The 13,328-nt window shown below is 44.6% G+C and overlaps 1 protein-coding gene across 1 annotated transcript in view; it reads right to left on the reverse strand.

Moving 5' to 3' along the window:
• The window catches only part of NSD2 (nuclear receptor binding SET domain protein 2), a 150,060-nt gene that overhangs the window by 36,401 nt on the left and 100,331 nt on the right, over window positions 1-13,328 (reverse strand). Inside the window, exons 10-13 of the mRNA XM_077816182.1 lie at window positions 12,302-12,433; window positions 5,949-6,072; window positions 4,757-4,957; window positions 2,030-2,209 (exon numbers count right to left, since the gene is read on the reverse strand). Of these exons, the coding sequence (XP_077672308.1) occupies window positions 2,030-2,209; window positions 4,757-4,957; window positions 5,949-6,072; window positions 12,302-12,433 (637 nt within the window). The remainder of the gene's footprint in view (window positions 1-2,029; window positions 2,210-4,756; window positions 4,958-5,948; window positions 6,073-12,301; window positions 12,434-13,328) is intronic.

Genomic DNA, 13,328 nt, shown 5'->3' on the forward strand with positions numbered 1-13,328 from the left:
AGTTTGAAAGACTGTCTCTCACAGCAACAGATGTTGGGCCAATAAAAAATATTACCTCACCCGCCTTGTCTCACAAATTAGCACGTGAACTAACAGTAAAATAAAAACTAGGATAATGCATCACAAATTGTAATTACTCCATTTTAACAATTCCATTTTAATTTATGACGATGATTAACAGTATATAAAATTTTAATAAAAATTAGTATCTACAGAATTTTTCCAATAAAATTTTATCGAGGAGAGGGATATCACATCACTATTTTGCATGTGTCACATTCGGTACCCCAAAGCAACACTCTGGCAACCCCATATTCACCATGGTGATATAATTATGATGTGTTTTGTGCAAAGCATGCTTTGTGAGGTATCATTTTAAAAGTCTTGATCTGTTGAACATTAATATCTGGTTGGATTGTATGTGCTATCATTGTATGAGAAATTATGAAGTTTTGCTATATGTGTGTGTTACTGAAATATGTTGGGCAACACCCACAGCCAGCCTTTCAGGTACAACAATGGAGAAGCCAGACAGCGCTGATGGCCCAGTAAGGGGAATACATGCGCACAAGGACTACCCCAGGAACTATATACGATGGAGACCTCTCAGAAAGAACACGTAGACAATGGAGACTACTTGACTCACCTCATAGCAAAAGATCTTTCCAGCAAGCTGGAGGATCCTATAAAGGAGGGGAAGTGACATCATCATTTCTCCTCTCTCCCCCCACAACTCAACACCTGGAAACACATCTGGAGACAAAGACTGAACTGGGGAGGTGGTTCCAGGCTGGAAAGGAGAATCCCAGCTTGTGTATTAAGGAACTATACCATCAGGGTAAGAAACTACTTAATTCATAGCCTGTCTAGTTTATAGAACTCAGATTGCGATTTTACTTTTATTTCTTAGGGGACCAACTTTGATCTGTATGCTTACCACGTATAGTCACTTAAAATCTTTCTGTAGTTAATAAATCTGTTTTATATTTTACCTAAAACAGTGAGTTTTGTTTGAAGTGCTTGGGAAATCTACTCAGGAACAAGAGCTGGTGCATGTCCTCTCCACATTGAGGTGGTGGACTGGGTAATAAACTTACACTGGTCAGCCTTCTGATCAGGGCAAGATGGTACAGCTATGGACTTTAATAGGGTTTAAAAACAGAACTAGATAAATTCATGGAGGTTAAATCCATAAATGGCTAGTAGCCAGGATGTATAAGGAATGGTGTCCCTAGCCTCTGTTTGTCAGAGGGTGGAGATGGATGGCAGGAGAGAGATCACTTTATCATTACCTATTAGGTTCACTCCGTCTGGGGCACCTGGCATTGGCCACTGTCAGCAGACAGGATACTGGTCTGGATGGACCTTTAGTCTGACCCAGTATGGCCATTCTTATGTTCTTGGGTCGTAGGGCTTGGGATGTGTGGGGAATTGGCTGGAGCCTCTCTATTGTTGATTCATGAGTGGCTAGCAAAAGTATTCATGTAATGCAGCTGTGTGTGTCCCTGCCTTTGGACGTCTGTGTTAAGTGCAGTACCTGGGGAGGTCTGCAGCTTGTCACAGCATCACAGTGTGAGAGGAAGCCCAGGTTGGTGAGACATACCACATTTCCAGGTTGCACCCTGTCACAGTGTGCATGAATTTTCAAGTGGGAAGCTAAGCAAACTGTGGCTTAACAAGCTTCCACAGTGTTTATTTAATTTGTCATCAGGTGTGGTAGTTTGCTTCCTCCATGTTCTAATCAGCACTGTGCACACTGGCTGCACTCATTAAGCTTCTCTGCCTAACAATTAAATCAAAGGGTAGTTGGACAAAGTGCAAGCAAAAAAACCTAAAGAACTTGCCACCTGCAGCTAACAAGATACTCCAACACCTTCAACAACACTTTGAAGAAATCTGAAGTTACACCATGTGTCTGGTGTTTTTCTTTAAATATCTTAATAAAATACATTAAAGTGAAAAATGAATATTTAGATGTTGATTATACTTTTAGTAAAATAATAAAATAAAGATTTGTATATCGATTTACCTTTTGAGCACACAAAGCACCAGCTCACATTGATGTGCGCATGATGACTTTTTCCTTTCATGGCAGTGAAATGATTGGTACAAACAATGCCGTTGGAAGTGATCACTGCACACCCTGCAGCAATGCAAACATCTCCAGCATGGTAAGCGACAGGACAGCGAATACACCGCATCATTTTGCCTAGCAAAAGAAGAATACTTCTATGTTATCTTTCTTAACTTGCGATTTAACTGGGCTGCAGATATCATGCAAAAAAATGTGTTTTACTGCTGCATAATGTAGCCTATAAACATACATACAAAATGTGACAAACACCATATCTTTAAAAACTGTGCATTTAAATTCGATCAGAATATTGAATTAATGCAGGTTTTCTGCACTGAGTTTTGCTTTTAAGGAAGATGAGATCCCACACTGAATTAAAGGCACTGTAACATTCTAATGTGAAGAGCTTCACCAAAGGGTCTCCAAATTAAGCATTTCATTGCTCTATATTATTTATATAAATATTCCCAATGCTCTCTCAATTGCATTCTCCCATATCTGTCATATTTAATTTCTAGGCTGTTTAGGAAAGAGATGTCTACCTTTCAGTATTTATTTTGACACATGACTGGCACAACTTGACAAGGCACAAGTAAGAATACATATAATGACAGATAATTATGCGTGTACTTCTACATGTAGTTTTCCAAATAATACACTCAATATTGAATATATGTGTGGAGATCTGCACATAATTGGCACATACGAAAGGGCAAATTCTGCTACTCTTACTCACGTAAGTACTCATTCGTATGAGTAGTTCAGCTAACATTAACAAGACTATATATGCAAGTGCTGAAGGAATGGGGCCTGAAGCAGTAATAAAAGTGGTATACTACATAGGTGCCTTATGGCATTTCCGTCTATTTTAACATTTTTTCCAACCATTTTTCTACTTTACACATAGCACACACTCTTCCTTGAGTTGTTCTGAATTATCAAGGTGGGAAAAAAAAAATTTTTTTTTATTAGGGCAGTTGATTAATCACAGTTAACTCACGCGATTAACTAAAAAAAATTAATCACGATTAATCACAGTTTTAATTGCACTGTTAAACAATAGTATATCAACTAAAATGTATTAAATATTTTTGGATATTTTTCGACATTTTCAAATATATTGATTTCAATTACAACACAGAATACAAAGTTGACAGTGCTCACTTTACACTACTATTTTTTGTTACAAATATTTGTACTGTAAAAATGATAAACAAAAGAAATAGTAGTTTTCAATTCACCTCATACAAGTACCGTAGTGCAATCTCTTTATTGTGAAAGTGCAACTTACAAATGTAGATTTTTTTTTTGGTTACATAACTGCACTCAAAAACAAAATAATGTAAAACTTTAGAGCCTACAAGTCCACTCAGTCCTACTTCTTGTTTAGCCAACTGCTAAGACAAACAAGTTTGTTTACATTTAGGGGAGATAATGCTGGCTGCTTATTTACATCATCTGAAAGTGAGAACATGCGTTCGCATGGCAGTTTGGCCTGTAAATACCTTGCAATGCTAGCTACAAGTTATGCTAAACATTTGTATCCCCCTTCATGCTTTGGCCACCATTCCAGAGGACATGCTTCCATGTGGATGACACTTGTTAAAAAAATAATGCGTTAATTAAATTTGTGACTGAACTCCTTGGGGGAGAATTGTATGTCTCCTGCTCTGTTTTACTGAGCCTGGGGGAGGGGTGCAAGCTCTGGGAGGGAGTTTGGGTGCAGGAGGGCGCTCTGAGCTGGGGAAGAGAGTTGGGGTGCAGGAGAGGGTATGGGATCCTGGCTCTGGGAGGAGGGCAGGGGTTTCAGGTGCAGGCTCCCGCCAGGTGGCATTGACCTTGGGCGGCTCCCGATTGGTGGCACAGCGGGGCTAAGGCACACTCCCTGCCTGCCCCGGCCCCACGCTGCTCTCAGAAGGGACCAACATGCCCCTACGACACCTGGGTGTGTATGTGAGGGGAACGGGACGGGCCATGTCTGTGGCTCCGCGCCTTAGCCCTCTGCAGGCACTGCCCCTGCAGCTCCCATTGGCTATAGGCCCCATTCCTGGCCAATGGGAGCTGCAGGGGTGGTGCTTACAGGCAGGAGCAGTGCACGGAGACCCCTTCCCCCTCCTCCCCTGGGGCTGCAGAGGTATGCTGGCCGCTTCCGAGAACAGCGTGGGGCCAGGGCAGGAAGGGAGCCCCACTACACCGCCGGACTTTTAGTGGCTGGAGATAGCGATCCACTGGGAGTCTCCAGGATCGACCAGTCAATCATGATCAACCGGTTTGTGACCACTGTATTATTTAACAGTGTGATTAATTGTGCAATCAATTTTTTTAATGACTTGACAGCCCTAATTTTTATTGTTATAGATAAAATAAGTACATAAAGAAGAAGTAGCCATATGGAATTTTACTCATCTTAGGAAAAAAATTACTTTTGATCAGGGATCCATCATGAAATACATAAATCTGAAGATAATTTTTTTTCAGAAAACTATAACTAGGGCTTCAAGTGAAAGCGCCTCTTTAATTATAACCAGAGTTCTCCTACCACATCACTATAATAAAGTATGTTCAATGAATTGAACAAGATTAATAGCTCAATTAGCAGAGGTACCTTTAATTCTTTATGTACAACAAAAACAATAGCAACTCAAAGTTCATTAAAAAATTCTGAAAAAAATGAAGGAATACCTTTTGATATTCTTGGATTTGAGGGGTTAGTAACATGACAGCTCACACAGCTGTGGAGAGGACATCTAAAACCTCTGTTCTCAAACACAGTAAGATGAAATTTTCTCACACAAGCTTCATGGTAGAATTTACCGCACTGGGATACAATACAGCGTTTCACATCTGCCTTTCTCTCCTTACACACAAAACACGTGTGAACACCTAAAAATAAAAGTAAGAAAAGTAACATCCTATTTCTTACTTGAGTTTCTGTACTTAGGCTATTTTTGGCAGTGGGGGGGGGGAACATATAACTTTGAGAATTAAAGGGCTTCTAATCTACCCATCCCAAAACAAATCAAATAAAATATAACTACAATATAAATCAATTACTGTTTAAATTGTACACAGTTAAACTCCAACTCCTCAATCACTGACTTGCTTACATGTTCTTATTTAACGAACCTCTAACGACCACAGGAGTACAATAAGGGCAATTGTTTTTAACAATGAAGTAAATAACATTGGTTGTCTGTGATTCTGCAGAAGCTAAGATCAGCCTACAATGTGAGAAAGTTTATGAAGCTTATTTCTGTGCCACTTGAAAACCAGGTCTTGAAAACTTCATTATTATGCTTCACAGTTTTCTTCAACAAGGTTCAGTATGTTTTCTGTTTGAAGATGCAACAGGACTATAATAATTTTTAAGTCATGTTTAAGTATTATAAACCAGTAGTAATTATTACAGGAGAAAAAGCAACCAAGATTAATAGCAAGAAGTACAGTTAGGGTTTTTATAGGACGAAGAGGAGATTGAAAAATGAGAAGATTAAGGGGAAAAACAGACCAAAAAAAAAGAACAGGAATTGTTGAACCTACTTCTTTTACCTGATTGTAGGACTTATGCTTTCCACAGGTTTTGAGTCTTCTGGAATGACATATGATGACAAGTATTCTGCAGGTGTTATGATTATGCACTGCACATGCTAAACTAGCTCAGGGTGCACGTAGTTTCAACTAAAAATGCTGGGTACCTGGATATTCTAGCACTTACACGAAGAGACAAAATTAATGGTAATGTGAGCTCCCATCCTGCCTGGCACCAGAAGAAAAATGGTTCCTTCAGATATACATACTCTGAGCTAACAAGATTTGTTAGGACAAATGATATGACTACTATGGCTTTTTATTAACAGAAGTGGACAAGACTTGCCTGATGTACATTCACGACAAATGAATTTTCCTGCTGGTCTTCCAGGGAGCCCAAGGCAGCTTACATGAAAAGCTCCAAAGCATAGGCCTTCACACAGCAGGAGATCACCTGGTTTTTCACACAGCTTTTAAATCAGAAAAGTATTGAGCGTTAAAAATACGCTTATAGGATTAATTATTTTCTTCATTATTTCTCTCACCCACTTCTCCTCTCACTCTTCCTATCTGAAGTGGAGGAAAAGACACTTCTACAACCATCAGATTATCTAGTTTCCAAGCAGAAATGTTTTTTCCATTCCTACAAATATCTAGGATATATTTAGTAAACACAAAATATTTACATGCACGCCCTCTAGACACACACACACACACACACACACACACAGAGCGCTAAATAATGTAGATTCAATCTAATAAATACAAAAAGATTTTAAACAATTTTCTTACATGTGGAAATTGCAGACTATGTAAGGTTAAAAGCAACCTTATTTTCTCCTTACCAGGAATCATTAACTTAACATGCTAGGCCTTGTGATACTTCCATGCCTGAATTGTCAGCATTGGCACATGAATAAAAAGCGCTCACCTGCATTTTCATAACTGTTGTTCTCCGAGATGTGTTGCTTATGTCCATTCCATTTTAGCAAAAAGAAAAGGAGGACTTGTGGCACCTTAGAGACTAACAAATTTATTACAGCATAAGCTTTTGTGAGCTACAGCTCACTTCATCGGATGCATACAGTGGAAAATATAGTGGGGAGATTTTATATACACAGAGAACACGAAACAATGGGTGTTACCATACAGACTGTAACAAGAGTGATCAGGAAAGGTGAGCTATTACCAGCAGGAGAGTGGGGGGCATCCGATGAAGTGAGCTGTAGCTCATGAAAGCTTATGCTCTAATAAATTTGTTAGCCTCTAAGGTGCCACAAGTACTCCTGTTCTTTTTGCGGACACAGACTAACACGGCTGTTACTCTGAAACATTCCATTTTAGGTGTGTGCACGCGTTGTCAGAGATTTCTGCCTTAGCGGTATCTGTAGGGCCAGTATGAGTGGTGCTCCCATGTGTTGATATATCAGGCACTGCTGGCCCTGTGTCCTCTCAGTTCCCTCTTGCCGGCAACTCCGACAGAGAGGTAGGAGGGCGGGAAACGGAATGGACATGAGCAACACATCTCAAAGAACAACAGTTACGAAAAGGCAGGTAATTGTTTTTTCTTTGAGTGCTTGCTCACGTAGATTCCATTTTAGGTGACTCACAAGCAGTATCCATGGAGGTGGGCTCGGAGTTCACAGCTTAGCGGCTTGCAGCACTGCCCTACCGAAGCCAGGATCATCCCAGGCCTACTGGGTCAGTGCATAATGGGACGGAAAATTGTGGACAGATGACCAGGTGGCCATTCTACAGATGTCCTGGATAGGCACATGAGCCAGAAAGGCTGCCGAAGAAGCCTGTGCCCTGGTTGAGTGGGTGGTGACAATCGCCGGGGATGGCACCTTCGCTTGGTCATAGCAGACGAGAATGCAGGCAGGGATCTAAGAAGCTATTCTTTGAGTGGATACAGGGCGACCTTTTATTCTGTCGGCCACAATGACGAATAACTGCGTTGACTTATGGAATGGCTTGGTCTGGTCAATATAGAAGGCAGAGCCCCTTCTGAAGTCTAGGGCATGTAGCCTGCGCTCCTCCTCAGACCTATGTGGCTTCGGAAACAAGACTGGTAAGTAAATGTCCTGGCTCAAAATGAAACTCGAATGAGACTACCTTGGGAAGCAACGCCAGGTGCGGCCTTAGTTGGACCGTGTGCAAGACCATGTAAGGTGGCTCCAAGGTGAACACCCGGATCGCGGATACCTGGTGGACCGACATCACCGCAACCAGGAATGCAACCTTCCAGGAGAGGAGAAGGAGGGAGCAGGAAGCCAGCAGCTCAAAGGGAGGACCTGGAAACTGCGACAGCACCAGATTCAAGTTCCACGGAGGGACGGGGTCCCTGACATGCTGGTAGAGGCACTCTAGGCCCTTAAGGAATCTGGCCGTGATATCCTGAGCAAAAACTGACCTGCCCTCGAACAGCGGGTGGAAGACCAAGATGGCCACTAGATGGACCTTGATCGATGAGAGGGACAAGCCCTGGAACTTAAGGTGCAGGATGTAGTCCAGAATAAGCTGCAGCGAAGCCCGCTCGGGATGAACACCTGTCTGCAATCCAGCAGGTGAACTGTTTCCAGTTGGCCAGGTTGTTCGCTCTGGTGGAGGACTTCCTATTTACCAACAGAACGCACTGAACCTCGGCTGAACACTGCTGCTCCTGTGCGTTCAGCCACGCAGCAGCCAAGCTGTCAGATATAACACCGCCAGGTTGGGTGCAGAAGACTGCCATGGTTCTGGGAGAACAGGTCCAACCTGAGCGGTAGCTGGAATGGGGTCACCACTGAGAGGTCCAGCAGACGGTGGCGCAGCCACGCCGGCACCCTGAGGATGACCCTCACCCTGTCCTGTTTGATTTTCATGAGGACCCTGGGTAGCAACGGCACCGGACGGAAGGCTTACATCAGAGCCTCCGACCACGGGAGCAGAAAGGCGTACAACAGGGTTCCTCTGTCCATGCCCCCAGTCGAGAAGACAACGTGGCATTTCCTGTTTTGCCTGGACACGAACAGGTCCACCCAGGGAGTTCCCCAACTGCGGAAGATGGAACTGACCACCTCCAGATGAAGGGACCACTTGTGGCGAGACGAGAACATCCTGCTGAGGCGATCTGCCAAAGCGTTCTTGGACCCTGGAAGGTGAGCAGCCATGAGATGGATGTTGTGATGTAGGCAGAAGTCCCAGAGCCAGAAGGCTTCCTGGCAAAGGGCAGACAACCAGGATCGGCCCTGCCTGTTGATAAAGAACACCATAATCATGTTGTCCGTCAGGACCTGAACCACGCTGTCTTGTATATGAGGTAGAAGGCTTGGCAGGCTAGTCAAACAGCCCTGAGTTCTCTGACGTTGGTTGAGGCTTTCGATCTCCTGAATGAGGAGGTGCTTGTGAGAAAGGTCCCTGAAGACGGATGGGGAAGGAGGGTGGGAGGGATGGTAGGCTATAAACTGCAAGGTGTAGCCTCTTAGGCCCTTTGTCCTTTCATCTGTAGAAGCCAGACCTGGGAGCCCTGCAGGACCTAGACTGCGTCGGAAGAGGCAGAGGATGGAACGGCTTCCTGGACTGCTGAGGGGTGTGCAAGCCCAGGGATTGGAGGGTGTCTCGGGAGTCCTTGAGCCCACGGAGCCTAGAGTTAGTTAGCTCAGAAAAGAGCACCGAACCCTTGAACTACAGGTCCTTGATTATGGTCTGCATCTCTTGGGACAGCCCAGAAGCCTGCAACCAGAGCTACGTCTCATGGCCACTGCCAATAAGACCACCCTAGCAGCCGAGTCCATCGCGTCCCAGGCCACCTGGAAGACTCCCGGGGCCACCACCATGCCTTTGCTCACCAATGCAGCAAACTCTTGGACACAATCCTGTGGAAGGGTCTTCGTGAACTTATTAAGGGAGTCCCACAGCTTAAAGTTATAACGTCCCAGCAGGGCACGGTGCTTAGAGACCCTAAACTGTAAGCTGGCTGTCGAATAAACTTTCCTGCTGAATAAGTTGAGTCTTTTGACTTCATTTTTTGGCGTTCCACAGCGGTGACCCTGCCTGTCCTTTTCATTCACCACAGACACAACCAACGATGCTGTGTGGGTATGAGTGTATAGATACTCTAAGCCCTTTGCAAGGACATAGTATTTCTTTTCCACTTTCTTTCATGTTGGCAGAATAGATGAGGGGTTTGCCACACCGATTTGGTTATTTTGAGCACACCTGGGTGAACGGGCAATGCAATTTTTGCCAGTGTGGTGGCTGAGATGGCACTGAAGAGGTTGTCTGCCTCCTCAGTGACCTTCTCAATCTGCAGACCTAGATTTTCAGGCACCCATTCAAAGAGGGCCTGGTGCTCCTTAAAATCGTCCGGGGGACTTCTGGTATGGGAGGGTCTGGCCACCGCCTCATTTGGGGACGATGAGGACGATTGTGTCACCTGAGAGATGGTGTCACCCCCTCCCTTGTCAGGGGAGGGCTCCCTCAATGCCAGGGTATGGGTGCACGGGCTCTGCTTCCACCGTGGAACCGTGTTCTGATTACGGCACTGGCAGTACCTCAGCTGGCCCAATGCAGCCAGGAGGGGTTGGGAGTACTGGACTGGCATCAATCGGCACCTCCCACAGGTTCCAGTACGGTAACTTGTGGGGGCTACAGCCCCTGCTGTGTTGGAACCATGGCCGGAGCCACCTTGCTCTCCTGAGTTGGAGGGAAGTTGCCACGTCTTGACAACGGGCTAAAAATCAGTCCGACCCTGACTACTGTCCCTCCGGTGACCATGGCGGGTCCGTTGAGGCCTAGGTCTGCCTACTGAGCCTGGTAGGCAATCAACAGGGGAAATAGGAGTAACGCCGCCTGCCAGAGGAATGGTACCAAGGCGAACACGAATGACGCCGAGATCCCGAATGAGACCTCCAGGATAGAGGCCAACGACAAGGAGACCTTCTGGGAGAGGGTGTTCAGCATCTAGGCGACCTATGGCCAGAGGGTCGTCAGTACGGGGAGCCGCGCCATGAGACCGGAGTCCCTTGCCTAGTAGAAGGGGATATTGAGGTCACAGCAACAGGGAATTGCACCTGCGATCCAGCAACTTGGGGTGTTACACCAGTCTATGCTGCAGCACCCCAGTGGTTTTCCCCTTTGGTGCCACGAGCGGAGCCGTATCAGTCACCTGGCGCGGCACCTGCGGAGCCGCAGCCACTGGGACCACTTCGGACACTCAAGGCCCCATCACTGGCTGGGAACCCCTGCTGCTGCTTGGGGTGGGAGGGGGGGCCCTGATGGGTCCGACCTCTACAGTACCCCCATGAAGCCCCATAGCAGGCGCATGACCTGACACAAGTCCTTTGCCCGTGGCCCCTCTCTCCTTTGGTGCTGAGGGCCTTCTTTTCTTCAGCCTGTTCTTTGGCGCGGGCGAAATGGAACATGCAGGCGATGCACGCCAAGGCTGAAGCATTGGGCGTGGGTGCCGCGGTGGAGGGTTCCGATGCCGGATGAAGAGCAGCCTCTATCAATAATGACCTCAAGAGAATATCCTGCTCTTTCTGGGTAGGCAAAAGATGGTACACTTGTCTTTCCCGTGGCCTTCACCCAGACGCTTAAGACAGCTATCGTTCGGATTGCTGATCGGCATTGGTCTGCTGCATGACGCACACAGCTTGAAGCCGGGAGGAGCGGGGCATGCCCCGCTCAGGGTAAACTCCCAAGTGGGACTCTGTTGACTATCACACACTATCAACTAACTAACTATTAAACTACGTACAACAACCACTAAACCAGTCAATGGACAAACGCTGCTGCTCTTGTGAAGCAAGACAAGGTGCTCCAAACAAACTTAAAGGGCAGTAAGAAGGAACTGAAAGGGTGCAGGGCTGGTAGCACCTGATAATTGCACCACATGGGAGCGCCACAGCCAGCCCAATGGATACCGCTAAGGCAGAAATTGCCGATAACTGTGCACGTGGGCGCACACACACCTAAAATGGAATCTACATGAGCAAGCACTCGAAGAACTACTAGAAACTACCACGCTCTAATGACAGCACAGTTTAAGTGATTAGTCACCTCAGCATTTTAAAATAAATGTAATTTCATTATTACTATATGTAAAGAGTGAGATAGAGAGAGAATTTGCTTGTTTGGCCCTTGGAGACAAACCAGATATTCCCTGATGTACTCTACCTCATTTCACAAATAATGATCCCTTTTTAAATACTGGTAGCAGCATTTAATTTTTTTTAAAAAAGCCTGACTATACCAATACCATCATTAAAGTGTTATTTATATTACAGTAGTGCCCAGAGGCCGTAATCCGGGTCTCACTGTGGTAGTCACTGACACTTTACAAATACACACACACAAAGACAAGTCTCTGAGCTGTAGGGTTTACAATCTAACACTAACTAGTTACCTGCCCTCCTTTGAGAAAGGTATTATGTTTGTTTTGCAGTTATGGAAACTAAAGTGGAAAGGCTACATGATTTGCCCATGGTCAAATAGAGCAATAAACTAGAATTCAACAATCCCTCTCTTCTAGTCTAGTGCTCATACCACTAAACTATTCCTCCCTGAAGAGATGTAAATAACCCAGGCTCGGATGAAGCATTAACTCCCCCGAAGTCCCCAAAACCCTATTTCCAGTCTCAGTTTTGTATCTTTAAAAAAAAAATGTTTCTAGAGAGAAAATCCAACAGTAACAAATGACTAACTAATGTCTCTCACCTGACACACATACTCCTTTTTTGCTGCTGCTCCTCGCTCAGATTTTTTGGATGATATAGATGCTTCTGTCTGAGTCTCATCTGCACTTTCATAGGGTGACTCTGATCGCTCATCTCCTTGACCATCCGAGATCTGAAGATTAAATGTATGCATTAAATCTATCCAATTCACAGAGGAAAATGGCTGAGTGTAATCAGTTTTGTGAGAGAAAGTTACTAAAGGAAACATGAAGATGGAAGTCTAGACTAAGACTGTGTCAGACTATTATTTGCTTTGCCACACAAAAGTAAATTTTCTTAAAAAACTGAAGTTACATGTTGGTGGATGCCCTATAAAAAAGACTAACCATTGTTTTCACAGACTAAACAAATACTGTAGATAAAAATCTCAAGTTCTTGCTGCATGCCATTTTAGAATCACTTTTCTATTATAACTAGTCAAAGGTAACATATTGTACCATATGCACATGAATGGTCAATGTGTTGTCTAAGGCATAGAAAACATGTGTTAGTAACTGTGTTTCTTTGAAGAACGTTGTCTGCAAATTCACACTTATTAGACTCATATAATCAGTGCTGTTGAGATTTCGATACCTTGCAGAAAAAGCACTGCCCCACTGGTACAGCAGAAACATCACTTCATAAAACTGAACTTTGGTGCCCCGCCTAGAACATGTGAGGACATCCCCAGATACCTAGACTTGCTCCACTAAATCTCAGTCTCATGAGTGCACAGCTCCAAGGAAAAGGGAAAGGTAGGTAGGCCTGTAGTGTGAATAAGCAGAGGCAACACTCTCAGAATCACCTTTACTATGGTAAATAACGTTTTTCCCCCTTTTTCAGGGTGGCCTCTGCATATTCCTACCAGCAGGAGTCTAACAGGCAATCAATTCCTCCCTCACCCCAGAAGAGCAGTTGTGAAGAGCATGTTGTGAAGACTTCTAAATAAAAAGGACTGCAAAACTGTCCTCTTAAAGTAAGCATCAGACCCAGAAGCCAAGTCAAAACAGTAGTGCGGCATTTCTGAA

Source organism: Eretmochelys imbricata, chromosome 4 (genome assembly GCF_965152235.1).
Source record: "Eretmochelys imbricata isolate rEreImb1 chromosome 4, rEreImb1.hap1, whole genome shotgun sequence".
Taxonomy (NCBI): domain Eukaryota; kingdom Metazoa; phylum Chordata; order Testudines; family Cheloniidae; genus Eretmochelys; species Eretmochelys imbricata.